Source organism: Giraffa tippelskirchi, chromosome 3 (genome assembly GCF_054371585.1).
Source record: "Giraffa tippelskirchi isolate mGirTip1 chromosome 3, T2T-mGirTip1v1.2.pri, whole genome shotgun sequence".
Classification (NCBI taxonomy): domain Eukaryota; kingdom Metazoa; phylum Chordata; class Mammalia; order Artiodactyla; family Giraffidae; genus Giraffa; species Giraffa tippelskirchi.
In genome coordinates this window covers 185,421,251-185,439,130 of record NC_137277.1, presented here as the reverse complement: position 1 = coordinate 185,439,130, position 17,880 = coordinate 185,421,251, and the positions used below count along the sequence as shown (strand labels likewise).

The window sequence follows — 17,880 nt, the reverse complement described above, 5'->3', positions numbered from 1 at the left end:
GCATTTTTATGTATTTAAGATGGGAAACTGACCGCTTGTTATGGCTTGTGAAACTTATTTTAAAACGGGGAGGAGTCAAGAGTTCATAACCAAAGGAAACGCTGCGTGACGTAAACATGTTGGGAGAGGAGCCTGTGCGAAAACAGATACGTGATGTGTCTAAGATTGGGAAATACTGGTGGGACTCTAAAAACACGGTCTCTTTAGGAAACACATTTTAAGCCCATTTCTTGGCATGACTGTAGAGGCTAACGTTTCCATGGTTTGACATCATTTTGGTCACTAAATCCCTGTGAGACGTTATTTTCTGACGTTCAGTAAGTAGCCATTCTTTAAAATTTTTTCTGGAGTAAATATAAACACTTTCTCTGTTTTTTAATTGAAATAATGAAGAAATCATTGCTTTTCTAGCTAAGACTTCTCTCAAACTTGTGTGCTGAGGAGACTCAGATGTTGGCCTCAGCTCCTAGGCTGAACTCAGCAGATCGGCCCATGAAAACTTCTGTATTGAGACAAAGAAAAGGATCTGTCAGAAAGCAACATCTATTATCCTGGGCGTGGCAGCAAGGAAGAGGACAGGTAGTGGAAATCCTGCAATCGGAAAAGCAGACTGAAAGGTATCAAAAACTTACGGTTGTAATGGGGCAGGCATTTTATGATGGACTCATTCTAAACTAGAGTTTCCCAAGTGACTCCATGATAAAGAATCCGCCCACCAATGCAGGAGACCCGGGTTAGATCCCTGGGTCAGGAAGATCCCCTGATGGAGGAAATGGAAACCCACTCCAGTGTTCTTTGCTGGAGAATTCCATGGACAAATGAACCTGGCGGGCTACAGTCCATGGGATTGCAAAAGGTCGGATATGACTGAGCATGCACCAGGGCACATCCTAAACTGTTTTTAAATGCAGGATTATTTAGATTTGTTGGTAAACTCATTTTTTTCTTAGGAAGGTAATAAAGGTTGTACATGTAATTAAGTGTGAACAGTATAGTGAAGCTAAAGAAGCTGTATGAGTCTTCTCCAAGATATTTGGAGTTACAAATTGGGGCCATTTAAGTTTTGTACTATTTTGTGGAATTTCACCCAGTATTTTAACTCACTTACAGGTGACAAAGAAGCTGAAGATGGGTGGTGGAGAGAGGTATAACATTCCAGCCCCTCAAACTAGAAATGTTAGTAAGAACCAACAACAGCTTAGTAGACAGAAGACCAAGGATCAGAATTCCCAGATGAAGATTGTTCACAAGAAAAAAGAAAGAGGACATACTTATAATTCATCATCAGTTGCATGGCAGGCCATGCAAAATGGGGGGAAGAACAAAAATTTTCCAAACAATCAAAACTGGAACTCCAGCTTATCAAGTCCCACCTTGCTTTTTAAGTCTCAAACTAACCAGAACTACGCCGGGGCCAAATTCAGCGAGCCGCCGTCACCGAGTGTTCTGCCTAAACCGCCAAGCCACTGGGTTCCTGTCTCCCTTAATCCTTCTGATAGAGAAATAATGACATTTCAGCTTAAAACCTTACTGAAAGTACAGGTATAAAATGAGATAAAGCACTAACATTTAAACTTAGTCATATTTAAGGATAACTGGCAATTGTTTCAGACCAAATTCACTAGGGAATTAATCTGTAAAACTGATAAATGTAGAAAATATAATTAGACTTCATCTTAATTGTTTTATGTTATGTACACTGTGATGGTAGAATCAGTACAGTTTTAAATAACTGAATTATGGATAATTGTATTTCATCTCTTTACTAGTGTTCTCAATTGAGTAACCAAGTTTAGATCTGGGGAATGGTAAAGGAATCAACTTTTTATATTGCTTGTTGGGGGGAAAATACTAAATATTATCATTTCATGGGTCAACAGATTGACTTGTTAAAATCTGGTAAATCTGATTATAAGCATCCAGTTAAAGGCATACAGGGGTTGAAAACTATTTGAATCTTTGAGACGTTCTTGTCCTAGAGACACCTAAATCAGTACACCTAAACCAGTAATATGACAGCAACCTGATGCACTGCCTAAAGAAAATGTGAATTTTTTTTTTAAGAGAATAGTTGTATTTTAATGAACTGTATGGTGGTGAATGTGGAAAGGGCACTAGGGGCTATTTAGAATAAAACAAGTATACCCCATTGGCCCTGTTATGTGCAGTGGATAGGTGTCTGCCAACAAAGGCACCAAAACCATTTTTTTATAGAAACAGTATTTGGTGTTCAGAGTAGCTTTCAAAATACATTTTTGTATGATGGCACTGCACAAGCTATTCTGACAGTGAGATGGCTTTAAATCATCCCTGCAAAGGTTTTTTTAAAGTTGGGAGCTGTATAATGTGAAAGTTCTACATACCTAGGAAAGAGCCATGTAAATATATGTAATAAAATTGTAGCATATGTAAAGTTTTGTTGGCATTTATCCTACAAAAATAGAATATTTTAGTACGAATTTGCTGAATGTAAGACATGGACTCTCTTATACTATGGCCTAATTTTAAAGGTCAGAAAAAAACAACCCGTTTTTAAATTTTGCTCTTGTGCTGAAGTGCCAGTGTATGTTATAATTGATCTTGCTGTAAACTATATTTCAAAGTAAACCCTAGTGTAATAAGTTTTATATAACTGAAAAGGTTTTAAGCTGCTAAAACACTTGCTATTTTTGAGATGTGAAATGCAGTATGGGGTTATTTTTTTTTCTTAAACCCAAAGATTAACTATTAAGCAGTCCCTCCAACCATAAAGATTCCTTTTGGCTTTCAACAACTTGTGTAACCTATGAGTATAGTGTACAACATCAGTGTATTTTTTTTCTTGTCAACAGGTGCAACCCAGGGCACCAACTTATTGCAAAAGATGTAATTTCTTGCATAATACCTTGATATAACATGTTTTGCTTAAACATGCTAATTAAAACAGCCATCCCAGTAGTAAAAGTAAAGTATGTGTATGGGGGGGGGATCTATTTTCTAATTTGGCAGCTTTTTTATACCTTTAAGCAGAACAGCTAAATTGTTTCTCCAAATAAATTCAAGTGAGATAGTATTGTCCAAGTCAAATGATGATATCCTAAAAACAAGTTTTATATAGTACTTAATGTACATACATGAATTCGAAGCATGAAATTAAAAAATAAAATTGTTTCTACCCCACTGGCTTGTTTTTATTGTATAGAAGTTGTTATGACTCCCTATTTACATAATTAACCACTGAAATACAATAGAACCACTGGTTTTAAGAAGCAACCCATTTGCTGACAGACTTGTCGATGAGCAGTTATACATTAAGAAGGCAACTGACTTCCTCTTTATAGCAGGACTAACAGTAAAAGGCCACAGAATACTTTGGGAACTTACATAAAGCTTCTGAATTTATTTCATACTCAGTAAAGCAGGTTTAACTGCCTAAGATGGCTTAGGTTTGTAGAAAAAAAATTAGAATTACTCAAAGTGACAGGAACATGTGTGTTACCTATTTGTTAACATGTAAAGGTAGTTTTCACAAGAGGACCTTGGGGGAAAAAAAGAACTATAACCTGCTTTCTAATACATTCCAAAAGATAATGGTAGCTTAAAGTAGTTTTAAGTTTACACTAAGCAAGCTGTGATGCCCAGGGCCAGGCTGTATTTTCTCATGCAAACTGTAGGAAGTATTTGATTTGGAGAAAATTAATATTTGAGTCGTCACTTTTCTCCTGTGTATCCCTAGTGTAATTTCTATTAACAATAATGCCAAGAACCGCCAAGTTCTCTTCTGTACCATGCTGGAATTCCACTGGATTGAACAATCCTTACCCCAGGCATTAAGTTAGATTTTGATGTATACATATATATATTCTAGATTTTTTTGGCTTGGAATTGACCCAAGTGGTGAAGAATGTTCTTCACTACAAAAATTTTAATAGCTAAGGGTAACTTTATACCTTAGATACAAAGTTACGGTTCGCCTACAAGAAGTATGTTGACATCAATTTCCCAAATTGTTATAAGAACCAAAGTTTAGAGCTCATCCATCTTGCAGGGCTGCAGTCAGCAATAGCATGAGCCTTGTCAATGTTATAATTTAAATTTGTCATCTTTTTGATGGCAGCGTATACAGTTCGATAGAATCTTCAGTCCATAACCTATCTTTACACTTAAGTTCTCTTCATCCCAGAAGTAAGCACAAGATGGAAAAAACCAAAGGGTTTTGGGTAAGTTTTCTAGTGTTTAACTGTATTCTCAGGCAATTACTTTGTAAAATAAGTGGGATAAAGTACATCTCCAACCTCTTATACAAATGAGGAAAGCCTACCCAGTCACAAATCTGTCAGGCAGAGCTAAACCTAAAAAATAAAAAAAAAAAAAATCAAGATTTTTTGGATCCTTGACCAGTTTTATTTCATTATCTAGCATTCAGAGATGTGCTCTACAAAAAACTAGACACAAAAAGGTCTTTTACTTCTTTACAAACTACTCTGTCAATTATCAATAAAATCAATTTACACACCTTGCTTTTTAGCCCAAATATTAAAAGAATCCCATCTTTAACATAAGGGTGAAACAACTGTTAGGAATACAGAGGAACAACACAATGAACATAACCAACACTGCTAGAGGGACAAAGGGAAAACCCAAAAGGAACCTTTTCCATAGCAGCTAGCTATGTTTTACAGATAGATAACAGTAGGAAAACCCAAAAGGAACCTTTTCCATAGCAGCTAGCTATGTTTTACAGATAGATAACAGTAGTTGTGAATAGGTTGCTGACTTCATTTATCAATGAGGACAGTTACACCTCCAGCTTTGATAGACCTTAGTTGAACAGTTATTCCTGAGCTACCACTGTGCTGTTCAAGTTCACAGCTTCCCCCACTTCAAAATCTCTCAGGATTTTGTAAACAAGAATGTTCAAAATGCAATACAATGTGATTGAAATTTGGAAAGCTAGATTGGAAAGTGAGTGACAGCTGCTGTCAACAGCTGATCTTGGATTACATTTAACCTCTTTTTCATCCAAGAAAGTTACAAAATACTCTGTAATTAAATTATTTTTCACAAATCTATTAAATCTTGCAAGCGAATTCTAGATTCCACTGTATTAATTGTATTAAGTTATTAAAAAAGATGAAACAAATGAAAAACCATGGACACTAACTAGTATCTGCCACTTACTTGCTGTGTGGTCTTGTGCAAGTGTGAAATATTAAAAAATGAAGCAGGGGTAAAAATACCTCCATTTCACATCTCCCTTAGATGTATTCTGCTATCTTTTCAAAATCTTTATAAAGGCTTCAACACTTCTGTATTTTTAGGTGAATAACTTTAGATAAAAAGTTTTAAATGCAGCAGAAATAAGACAAAAATATAATATGCAAGTGATGAAATCAATGTATAGGTAAACTTCATATCCTAATGAGGAACTAAGGAATCCAGAACATTTTGAGATACTACAAAAGTTATTTATTCACTATACACAGAACATGTCCCCTATAAAATGTACATGTAAATCACTAAAAAGTATAATTTGGTGAACATTTTCTCAATTACAGAACATACTAAATCAGTTGGGAATTAACAGCTGTCTGCCTCAAAATAATCTTAATTATAGCACCCAGAGTCTCCTTTACATCTGATGCAAAGTTAAATACTTATTTTGGGGATTGTTGCCTAATATGTGTTTGAGGAGGCAGAGTTAACAATTAAATATAACTCTAGTATATTACAGTCACTGCACAATAAATCAGTTTATTACAGATTAAAACAAATCATTTTTTCATTATTTGTATTAATGGGATGCAAACAAATACTGGATACTTTTAAATGGAAAATAACCACAAAATTGCTTCTTTGATAGTATATTGGATTTTATAATTACATAGGATATAAATGGTGTAAAATATTGTTATAATACACCTCAAACAAGACAACGAGGCCACACTGTAATGATTCACTAGATTGTGCTCAGTAGACATTTATTGAATAAGCTGGGTTTTATCTGTTTTTCTCCCCAATTACCCAGTACAATTTTGGGGGCACACTAAGGGCTCAGTAAATGTTTGCTGTATATACTGACTAGGAAAGAGGTGAGAAGAGATGGACCCTCTTAGCTGGATGTCAAGTATCATAATTGGAATTTACAAGGGAGCGTGTTTAAGGAAGATGTAAACCACATATGGCATACAAGTAAGGAAACTCAGATGCCAACAAAGCAAAGCATTAGCAGAAAACACTGGCACTGGAATAATAAACAAAGGCAAGATTTCCCAATAGCAAAAATAGAACTGACTTTAAGAGATAACCAAGTTTATATTGGACCATACCTTTTCTCACCCAATTCACTTTGAGACAGACCAATAGAGGCACTGTAAGAGACTATGGCTGTCTTCCTTGATATTCAGACATCCTAGTTTCCAATAATTTAACATGGACCTGTTACCCATGAATCAGTATAAACCTATTCAGATTTAGGGATTAGTTTCCGCAAGTACAAAGTTGAATTTCCTTTTATTTGTCCTAAAATGCTTACTTTCAAACTTGAAGGGACTTCAAATATTCCATGTAGTTTCCATAACATTCTTTTATCTTTTCAGACCAGAGTCAAAATATTCGTACAGTATTCATACTGCAGCACCTTCCACCCACCCTTTGGTCGCTTGAACTGCCCTTCTTTGGTTCTTTTTCCGCTTTCTCAGATCTTTCTTGAAGTGTAGTAAGCAGAACTGTACTGGGTATTCCAGCTGCAGTTTGGTCTTAAATAAAAGAAGGATGTTTGTCAGTTTGGTTTTTCTTTATTCTTCTCTGTGGTATACAGGATTTTGTTAGTTGAACTGGATGTAGCAGCTTACAGGGCCAAATTTTCAAGAGAATAGTATAATAGTTCCTAGGTCTTTTTCCTGGGTTGTAACTTAAGAGCTCATACTCTATGCAGCACCTTTCCTTTCTTAAGCATTATCTGTCATTATTCTTCTTGTTTACTCGGCTTCAAAAAAAATGCAGAGATATCTTAAGTAAAGAGAGAGGTGAACTGTCAGCTCTCACTTGAGTCTTGGTATGTTCTACTCCAATACTGGGTTGTGCCAGACACACACATACTCAATAATTATGCAACTATGTAACCCAACATTAAAGCCCTCTATAAGGATCCTCAAGTATGAGTAGGATCCCTATCATGGGTTCAACTATAAAATAGTCCCTCTGAAGCCATGTTAAGTATGTCACTTTAGAAATAACATATAAAGTTCTCAAGAAAGTCTAAAAATAAGTGACACATAAAAAACCCGAAAATATCCGGCCTTCTAATTCTATATGGACTGAGAACAATTTCAATGGGTTATTTCCTCAATCTACTCTATTTATAGTCCACTTAAAAAAAAAAAATCATTTAAGGATCAGGCCTGAGCTCAAATCCTGGATCTGCCTTTTATAGCTTTTTCTTTGTGCCTCAGTTTATCATCTGTGATATGGAGAAAATAAAAGTATCTTTCTTACAGGGTTTAATGATGAGTAAATGAATACATAAAACTTGAGAACAGTGTCTGGCACATCGTAATAAATATCAGCTATACTTGTTTTCATTATAAAGCTAGAACTCAGACCACAAAACACCTAAACCAGTTCCCCACAGTGATTATCACTTAACATTAAGTGCTCACCAACACTGAATGCAAAAATATTTTAAATCATGCCATAAACATAAGGCTCAATCCACCTTGTTTAGGATGGGGAAGAGTAAAAGTATTGGTCCATCTAATAATGAAAATATAAACTTAAAAATCTGACTCAAATTTCATTTTAATGCGTATCTTACCACTACCAGTAACCTAAGTTATTTAACCCAAGGGGTTTAATATGCAATCATGAAACAACTTTTGAAATTACATAGGAAATTTTAAGTACTATGTAAAAGATGTACCTTTCTGGCAAGTTCTATCATTTCCAAAGTAAAAGCTGTGCCTAGTGCAACACTGATTTAAAATACTCCTATATCTACCAAGAATTGGTTTCCACTGTTATTTTAGAATCTCATTCAAAACTATAATAATTCCAGTTAATCATTATTTCCTTCATTTTGTTTTTATTATAGCATGTTTGCTTAATTTACAGCAAGCAGAAAATAAGCTGGGTCTTGTTTTGATCCAAACATTGATGTTTTAAAGGTTGTACACAATATTTGTTAAAAAGAACATATAAAAATACCTTTTTAGAAGCTTCTATAAGAAAGAAAATACAAAGTTTAACCCCACAACTTTCCTCTTTGCTAGAACTGCAAACTACTGCTACAGTTTTAAATAGACTTTTTGTTTAAACTATACATCCAGGAAAATCTAAAAAAATTAAAGAAACGTGCATATAAATGATTGCATAGCAGAACATGAACATTAACTGCAAACAGTAAAGAAATGAAAGTTAGAAATACTATCAAATATACAAAGGTTCTAGAATCAATCCTTTAAACACATTCCACAAACAGTATTTAAAAACCACCTTTTGTTCTTTACAGGCAAGGCCTAGATCTCTAAAACCAAAACCGAAAAAAGTAATCCTCTAAAAGGGATAGTTTCCCCACAACATTTCTTACTTATGCCTGTAAGCAAGCAATCTAAAATTTTAAAGATGCTAGCTTTTACTCTGAAATGAGACTGGACGTATCAAGTCAATTTTCATTGCCCCCACATGATCTCACAGAGAGATGTTAGAAATTTTTATAAAGAGTAGGGTATTATTATTTTCTTATTTTTATCAGGTACTACACTGACAATCAACCAAAAACTCAAGAGATGTGATTTTCTTGAAATTAAGTTTTTCCAAAGTTATTTTAAATCTCATGGCACCAGAGAACCACTTAGAATGGGAGTGTTGTTTTTTAACTTGCCTCACGTTAAAAAAAACTGAGGTGTGAAGAACAAGCTTCCTTCATAAAGAGATGGGCACATTTTGATACAAATGCACACACCAAGTGCTTTAAGCATCAAAATTCAGTCCTTTTACACTATGCACACTCACAAACAAAACCTCCTTTGAAACACTTGACTTGCTTTTAACAGCAGTAAGAAAACTATGCAATATTATGGTCAACAACGCTCCTTTAAGTTTAGAGTAACTACATAAGAGCATTCTTTTCCCCTTAAAATTATTTCTGCCATCATCAACCTGCCCAAATTTTAAGGTGAGTTTTTCCGACGTTTGTATGGTTCCAAATCTTCATAGAAACCAGGAAAGTGAAGGCTCCTTGTTTCAATCAAACAATCTGCCTGAAAATGCTACTTAAGCCAGTTGTCATTTCCCAAGACAGTGGGGGTTAACAAAAGAACTCTTCCACACTGTGCCATAAATTATCATCACGGGCCTAGACATCTTGACAAGACAAAAAGGTCCACCCTGAACCTAAATGTGTCTGGTCGGTCAGTGTTGTACTGTGGCTACAACTTCACTTTTTTATCATTCTATCTTATTAGCAAGCTACATTTCTAGGTTAACAGTTCTACCAAATATGGATATGAAAGTTTATTTTTAATAAGACAATGTTGCAAATTATGGTCAACCAACATCTTTTCACCAATACTTCAAGCATAAAAAATGAGAATCTTTACAAAAATATACAGAGACACCACGAATTGGTAGCTGCCCATAACATTAAACAAACTGGACTCTTAAGAGTGGCTTCTCAACAGCATATCATTTTAATTATAACCATTGCCTGGTACAGGGAAAACTGACAAGTGTTTTTTAAGCATCATTGCAACATTGTATTCCTGATAATTTAAGTAAACCAAACTATGAGTAAATGAATGATACATGCCTAAAAATATCATGGTTTATACTATCAGTGGCCACTGGACTTAGGACTAGTCCAAGACCTTGACCTAGATTTTGACCTAGACCTAGACTGTGATCTTGACTGAGATTTGGATCTAGGTGGTTCTTTTTTCCTTGATTCCTTTTCATATCTTGAGCCAGACTTATAATGTGTTTTGGAATCTGTTTTAGAGGTGCCTCTAGTTTTGGTGTGAGATGCAGACCTAGAACGTGATTTAGCCTTCATTTCTTTCTTGGGCTGGGACTTGGACCGTGATCTTGAATTGGATTTAGATCTTGAAAAAGATCGATTTCGGTGTTTGAATCTTTCAAAACAGAGGAGAAATACAATTAGAGTAAAAATTAAGATTCTATATTAATCAAATTTGCTTTTAGAGCAAAAGTTCACTCTGAAATTGAAAAATGTATAAAGTCTTTTTCAAAGCAAAGTTATTTACCTATCATTGTCGGAATGGCTTCTGCTACGCCGTGGTCTTCCAGTCGGTCTACTGCTAAAAAGTACATCAGAAAAAGCAAACAGTGACACATGTCTATTTATAAGTTTCTAATTAAAAAAGTGAACCATAAAACTTTTTAAAATAAAGTAGTAAAAATATTTTAAGTCTCAATGAAGCATACAGTATACATAATTAAAAGTATACAAAAAGATTAAAAAAAATTAAAGACTAACAAAGTTTTTCTGACAGATCACTGTGGTACACATCACTTACTTTCTAGGACTATAAGATCTTCTATAGTTGTAATCGAAGGACCGACTTCTTGATCTTCTTCTGTCATAACTTCGGCTTCTAGAACGTCTGTATCTGTCATAATCATCATAGCGTGAAGAACTATACACATTCCTCCCTTCCTTGGCTTTCATCTGATTTGGAGCTATGAAACAGAGAAGGGAAATATTTACAAACATTAAAAATGTAGCATTTAAGCCTTCAAATTATAGGAAAATTTCCTGTATCACTTTTCCTTTTGCCCCCAAATCTGTGTCAAGGCTAACTGTAAAATCTTGGAAAAGGTATTTATTTTCAAGCAAGGCTATTAGGAGATGGTTTTATGTTAAAAATGATACTCTCAAATATCTCAATTATTTTTTTTCCCCCAAAGACCTCTCACATCTAGTTTGTTGTCATAAGCCAACTACTTCAACATCAGAAAATATTTTTAAAATTCCAAATTAAAACACAAATGACTTTTGAACCACATGCTAATTTGGAACAATCTCACCATGGTTTCCATTCATCTAGAACACAATGAACAATGACAAAATACTTAATGGTGGCCTATGAACAGTATGTAGTGTCAAAATGTAGCAAGATACATTTAGTTATATAGTTCTGAGAAACCATGACAAAGAAAACTAACACTTGCTGAATGCCTTAGACATACCCATATCCTTGGATAGGCCTCAATCCTTTCATTAATCTCATTTGACCCTATGAAGCAGACACTTCATGTATGTGTATATGAAGGTATAAATAATACAGTGACTACCTAGGAACCTATCATCTAACCCAAGAACTAGAGAATTACCAATAGCTTGTATCTAACTAAGTGATCCTCCTCTCTTCAGTAACTATTTTAATCTCTATCTTTTACTATCTTGCTTAAGGTAACATTAACAGTTAAGCCTGAATTTAAACCCAGGTCCATTTGACTGCAAAGCCTGTACTTCTGCCTTATTAGCATGCAGCCAACACCTGATGTATGCCTGCATAACAAAAATCAAGTACTAATAATGGCATCTATTCTAGGTTTAATCTATATACTCTTTCCCAGTTTGTCAACTTCTACAGCCATGTACCTACATAATTACTCAATATATCACGATGATCTTTATAAGGAAGGGAAATGGCTCAAGAGAACCAAAACTTAACAAATTTTATTCCTTTCAATTACACAATCAGTATATTAAACGTGCCATAACTGATAATGATCCACTTTCTTAGAGTCCAAACATACTTCAGGGATTCTGACTGATGCATTCTAAATCCTCATGTCTACCTTGAAATTCTGCAAAGTATTTAAGAATTCTCCCAAACTATCGTTTTCAGTTTTGAACAGACAGACATATTGAACAAATATTTCCAAGAAGCATTCTCAAAACAGTGTCTAAATATGTATTTTACATGTATTAGACATAAGAGTACTTACTCTTTCGATCCCCCTGTGCAAACTGTATTTCAATTTGGCGTCCACAAATCCACTTTCTGTCCAAATTATGTAAAGCATCTTCAGCGTCACGAACATCCTCAAATGTGCTAAATGTTAAGGGGCTTGGGAAGTTTTGCAAACTTTGATAATGAATGAGTTCAGCTGGTAAGTCTGGAACAATTCGCAATCTCTCGACATTATTCTAGAAAATCAAGACCCCACTAACTAGTTGGTTGATTCAGCTATAAACACTTCATAGTATTAAGGCACTTGTGGTAAGTTTGAAAACACATGTGAATACATGTTATAAAGTTATAATTGATATAAAGTCTGTTATAGCTGAACTACCAAGTAATCCCATCAGGATTTTCCTGTTTGAAGAATTTTACAGAAAAAGACAAAATAGAAAAACAAATGTCAATTTTATGTTGTATGCCAAAACAAAAATTTCTTAAAATAAAACCAAAATTGTTTTTCGTATTTTTGTTTAAATGAAAAAAAAATGCCAATAGTTCTTGTGTAAGCAAGCGGAATATACCTTCCAAGAAATGAAAGCATTAACCTCAAATTAATCTTGCTATTTTTCCCGACATATCTAACCGATTATTTCGCGTAGTTGTCTTACTGTACCACACTGAGAAGACTGATATGCTAGCCACTTGCAGTTATCAAGACAGAATCAAGCAATACTAAAGACATCACTATACCAAAAGCACATTACATCCATGCACAGACTATAAAAGCATGCTCTCAAGAAATAACAGACCATTTCTAAAGATTCCTGGACTAGAAAGCCCTAACCATGACACTAAACATAAAGCTTCCCATGAGGAAATGGGTTTGGGACTGGTTTTCAATTTGAGAATTTCAAGATAATACTTATAAGCCCCAAAGCAGGAATTGCTGGTACCCAGCTTTTGATCTGAGAGGCCAAGCTGCCTTGTTCTCCCCAGTCAATGTAAGCTTTACAAAATTCTTATGGCCAAATTTAGTTCCTTTCCTAAAACCACCCTTCTAATAGAAGCCAAACATATTCAGAGGCGTTTAACAGAAAAGCTTCTGAAGCAGACCTAGGCTAGGTTTGGGTGTGGATTTTCATTCTGTATTAAAATTCACTGTTCTAACTTGTCCATTCCTATTTCTTAAATTTGAGAGGAGTGCGGATCTTAAGCGCTCATTAAAAACATCCCAAAGAGATATACTCCCTTCAAGATTGATATCAATATTCTCTTACTTCAGAGACTAAAAGGTCTGTCTCACTATATTTGCTATTTTTTGTTCTGAAGGGACTTAAGGACCACAGCAGGGACCCAGTTCTCTCTTCCTGAGGCTATTATGTGTAGTGAAGGAGAGGTTTTCTCAAGTCTTACATCAAGAGGCTTTCATCATGAAAAGACAAAGGTTGATGGGGAGTTTACAGCCTGGAATACTATAACCAAACATTCCTCCAGGTTAATGCAGTCGGGCTCTAAAATAATTGAAAAGAACAAGTTCATTTAATGGTATACTACTTTGAGACAAAATAAAGGATTTAGACCATGACACACAAAAATTATTAATGAGAGCCAATCACCATCTGGGGCTACCGTCAAAAACAGAATCCTGGGTTGGATGAACCATAGCAAGGCTCAACCTTACCTGTTAAAGAGACGGTTAGTTGGGAATGGGGTCAGATAAAAAAAGAGAACGACAGTAAAGGCAGTCAAATATTCTGATGCCAGTTATGGAGAAATTTATACTCAAGGTCTTTGCAAAATCCTGATACCCATTTCTTTTTAACTATTTTAAGACCATAGAAAGATTTTATACATATAAAAATAGCTATAATTTGCCTTAAGGTTCCTTTGAATAATAAATAACTCTTCTCTGGCTCAAGTATCACATACTCCTGAGTCAAACTGCTGATCCTGGTTCCCAGGCCACCCCCAAACCAGATAAAATCAGGTCAACACTCTAAGCCACAATACACTGCTACTTAAAACAAAACACAAAAAACAAAAAACAAACCCAAGACAGATATAGCTCTTATCCTCTCTGTAACAGAGCTTTGCAACCAATTCTCACAACTATCCTTGATCAGTGGCCCTGCAGGAGTAGCAGATTTGGGCATTTCCCCCAAGCCTCTCTAGAACTCTGGTAAGTTTCCAGAGATCCGCTGAATTTAAGCAGTAAGAATAAGTACACAGCCCAAACCTTTGCTGTCACAAGATGATCTCACAGAAGGAAATAATGTCACCAGAGACTCTGGGCCAGGGAACAATTTCCCATAGACCCTGATTAGCGCTTATAGCAAGGATAAGGCCTTTTGCAGCCCATTCTGGGACAACTGATCATATGTGCTAAAGCATTCAGGGCCAGTAGGTTTCATAGAACTAAGCTTCAGATATTAGAAGAATGTGTGTGCCACTAGCATTCCCTTTAAAAATCTATGAACTGATAGTATCTCTAGTGGATACAACCTCCGAAGACCACCAGAGCAGTTTCTAAGCAATCCCCAGTGCATGCACCTGTGCCCCCTTTCAGCATGCCTCTGTGGAGCTGGTTTGACTCCAGAACCTCATGCCACTCCAAGAGCCCTTCCTGCCACCCTATGGCACGTGACCACCTGGTCCAAAACAGAAATATGCTGAGTTTAAGCTTAACAACATTACGTCCTGGTACACTTTAACTTGACAAGCTAAGAGAGAGTGCATTTATACAAGACCACATCACATCATCAAAAACCCACAAAATCAAGTTACAGGTTTTGTCCCTAGACCAAACCGGAAAAATTTTGAAAATTAACTGCTTACAAAACATTAGGAAAAAAAAGAAAAAAAAGAAAAAGAAAAAAAAAACAAGGAAAATAGTTATTCTGTAGGATACATCAGGTATGACTCCTTTAATCTTGGCCATCATTCAACTTCATCTTGACCTTTAACTCTTTAAGTGCTTGTCAGAAGGACTTGTCATGAGATGCTTGGCCAAATATGACAGATGGCTTTATCTTTAACTTTGAAAAACAACCTTTTCCCCCTTTTGTAGATAAAGCGAGGCTTTGTCTCCCATTAGGCTTGTCCTTCTTCCAGCTTTTCTTTATATTTTCTTTTCCCAAACTCTCCCTTCTCTTCAAGCCTGATCCTTAAGAGGTCTTTGGCTTGTCTACTTGCCTTAAGTGTTGAACTCTACTCTAAAGGTTCTTTCATGCTTTCTCTTTGGGGTCGCCATTAACTGTACAGCTTTACATTCTCTGAGGTAACAACAGAGGACAGCAAATTAGGGGACAATATTAAAGAAGCTTACCTCATTGTTATTATACAATTTGTTTTTGATCAAGTGATTCAAATTAACAAACAAGAATACCAAACTTTAATTGCTAAGCACAAGAACATATTAACCTTTAATTTGAGTTACACTAGAGGTGGTAGAGTGTATTCAAATTTAAATCACATAATTGATTTGAGTTTCAGCAGCATGAATGGGAATTTAAATATTTTACTATTTTTGGATTAACTTTAAGAAATAGTAAGAACAATGTGAGTCAGAATTAATTTAGAAAAAAATTGAAGACGAAACATTTACTAGAGGACCAAAAAAAAAAAACAAAAAACCAAAAACACCAAAAAACTACTTTTTAGATGTTACCTCTTACAAAAACTTGAATTTCAAACTTCAACACCCCTCACTAATCAGCCATCTGAAGAAAGGATATTGAACATATGCAAATCCTCTTGGACGGCGAGTGTAGAAATCAAGTGGAACATACACATCAACTATAGGACCATAACGACCAAACTCGCGACGTAAATCTTCAGACCTAAAACATCATAAAAAGACGCCAAATTTTTATGTTCACTCTTTTAACAGCTTCTCTGTAAGAAATAGGTTTCTTTCTGTACTATCTGAAATAATGAAAGGGGCTGTGCTATGTTCCTGGATGACCTGAAACAAACAGGGAGAGCCAACTGTAAAAATATGCAACATATGTCTTTTTGAAAAAGGACAGCCAGAATCCATGATTTTGGAACATAATAAAGGAGTTGGTAATAAAACCTACTAGTATTTTACATCAACAGGAAAACAGACATTAAAGGAAACTTGATTACAACTTAATCTTCACTGCTTTTATCCACAGCCTTCATTTTTCATAAAAAGTATAGTTGACATTAACTTGTATGTAAGTATTGCTAATAAAAAAAAAAAAACAGTATTAAAGCAACTCTAGTATTCTGAGAAATACCAAGCACTTCTTTTAGCCCCAAATTTTAGCGACAGGGTCACACACTTACTAACAAGTAGATACGGTTTGAAAAATAAAAGACAAATATATAAAATTTCTCAAAAATGTCAATATGACCAAAAGGGGAAAATTTCCTAGAAGCTAGAGTAATTACTACTGTTTACTTTCCCTACTCAAAAGTTAAGACAGAAAAATCACACAAGGCTACCAAAATGGTGTGTTTGTGTAGAGTGGTTACTTGTGAAACAGTAAATCTGGTAACATCTCTTCCAAAAAATTCTGACCGCAACTCCAAGCAATTAAGGGAATTGGCGAGAACAAAGGGACAGTCCAGATTAATCCAATTTAGCTATCAACGCCCTAATGGTAGAAGCTTCCTAAATCTCCGTTTTCAAAGAGTGATCGGCATTTCCCGGAAAAGGGGAAGGACTATTTCGTACAGTCTCACTGGGAGAATTTTTTTATCTCTAATCTCAACATCCCTTTTTTCCAAACATCTCCAACACGAAAAGAAAAAAAAAAAAGAGGCAAATATATAACATAGCAAAAAGGGTAGCAAATGCTACGCCACAGTCCCCCTCGCCCCGATCCCGTTATTTTATTGCAAAGCAATTTTAACTAAAAAAAAAAAAACAAACCCAACTTGTGGGCCGAGGGGGCGTGCACCCCAAAGAACGTTAACTTCAAATCAATGGGGAGCTGATGATCGGCGGAGACCCGAGACTGGAATCGAAGAGAGGAAGCGGGGAGGAAGCACCCCGCGCCCATCTATGGAGGAGGAGGGGGCCGAAACCCCCGCCACGCGGCCCGCGCTCCCGCGACCGCCTGGGAGGATCAGCGGCCGCCGCCCTCGCTCCCACGCGGCGGTTGAGCCGGCGGCGCGGCCTAGTTCGGGCCCGAAAGCCCGCGCGGTACCCGCCATCTTCACCCCTTCCCCTCCCCCCGACCCAGGCCCCACGCGTCGCCGCACCGGTCTTCCCCGACCGCCTGCGGCCTCCCCTGTACATACCTGGTATCGTCGGCCACGTTCCTCACGAAGAGAGACGTGTTCGGGGGGCGCAGGTACCGGGACATGACGCCGGCGTTGAGTCTCCGCAGGGACACTAACGGGCTCAGCAAACCGTCCGCAGCTTCGGCGCCGGATCCTTCTCAGACACACACACACAGCCAGAGGGCTCAGCTACAGCGACCGCCTCTTCTCGCGAGACTTCACTCCCGCCCCGCCACCCCCTCCCCTCCTACCTGGGCTCCACGCCGGGACCTGCAACGGTTCTTTCCCGCGAGATCACTAGGCTTGCGCCTGCGCACACGGGCGGCCGGAGTACGTGCCGCAGCCTCGGTCTCATTCATTGGCTTCTTGAGCTACCTCCCCCCTTTGCCCGCAGCCCGCTCTTTCTTTCTTTAAGGCTTTATTTTCCCGCCTTTTCCTGCCTTGCGTCGGTTCCCCCTCTCCTTTACCCGCTTAAGTCAGGAAGCAGATGTTTTAACGTGTCCGCCATACTGTACAGTCGTTACAAACTGGACAGAATTTTAAATGTTATAATTCGGAGAGAAAGGCCTTTTTTCCTGTCTGGTCCACGTTATGTCCTCTTGGCTTTCATTAGATCGCTGACCTGCAAGAGAAGAATTTACGGCCTCTCTGGTATTAGTGTGAGAGGGAAGGAGGTGTGTGTCCGTGAGGCATCACTGACTCAATGGACATGGGTCTG

The 17,880-nt window shown here is 36.8% G+C and overlaps 2 protein-coding genes across 12 annotated transcripts; one reads left to right on the top strand and one right to left on the bottom strand.

The window, feature by feature from the left end:
- The first annotated feature begins 509 nt into the window (after window positions 1–509).
- PNRC2 (proline rich nuclear receptor coactivator 2) lies at window positions 510–3,159 on the top strand. Of its 2 annotated transcripts, none has more exons than XM_081574457.1 (2): window positions 510–617; window positions 1,111–3,159. In XM_081574457.1, exon 2 carries the CDS (start codon window positions 1,129–1,131, stop codon window positions 1,546–1,548), a length of 420 nt encoding a protein of 139 aa, XP_081430583.1. In that variant the 5' UTR covers window positions 510–617; window positions 1,111–1,128; the 3' UTR covers window positions 1,549–3,159. The 2 variants fall into 2 exon arrangements, with proteins under 2 accessions (XP_081430583.1, XP_081430582.1); XM_081574456.1 differs by having other exon boundaries at window positions 554–856.
- Window positions 3,160–4,360: 1,201 nt separating this feature from the next.
- SRSF10 (serine and arginine rich splicing factor 10) lies at window positions 4,361–17,328 on the bottom strand. Of its 10 annotated transcripts, none has more exons than XM_081574448.1 (7): window positions 17,181–17,328; window positions 15,644–15,748; window positions 11,953–12,056; window positions 10,515–10,677; window positions 10,242–10,295; window positions 10,008–10,109; window positions 4,361–6,737 (listed from the first exon to the last, which is right to left on the bottom strand). In XM_081574448.1, exons 1-7 carry the CDS (start codon window positions 17,243–17,245, stop codon window positions 6,677–6,679), a joined length of 654 nt encoding a protein of 217 aa, XP_081430574.1. In that variant the 5' UTR covers window positions 17,246–17,328; the 3' UTR covers window positions 4,361–6,676. The 10 variants fall into 10 exon arrangements, with proteins under 10 accessions (XP_081430574.1, XP_081430578.1, XP_081430576.1 ...); XM_081574454.1 differs by lacking the exon at window positions 4,361–6,737 and adding an exon at window positions 14,818–15,181 and having other exon boundaries at window positions 8,046–10,109; window positions 11,953–12,059; window positions 15,577–15,748; XM_081574449.1 differs by lacking the exon at window positions 4,361–6,737 and adding an exon at window positions 14,818–15,181 and having other exon boundaries at window positions 8,046–10,109; window positions 11,953–12,049; window positions 15,577–15,748.
- Window positions 17,329–17,880: the final 552 nt, after the last annotated feature.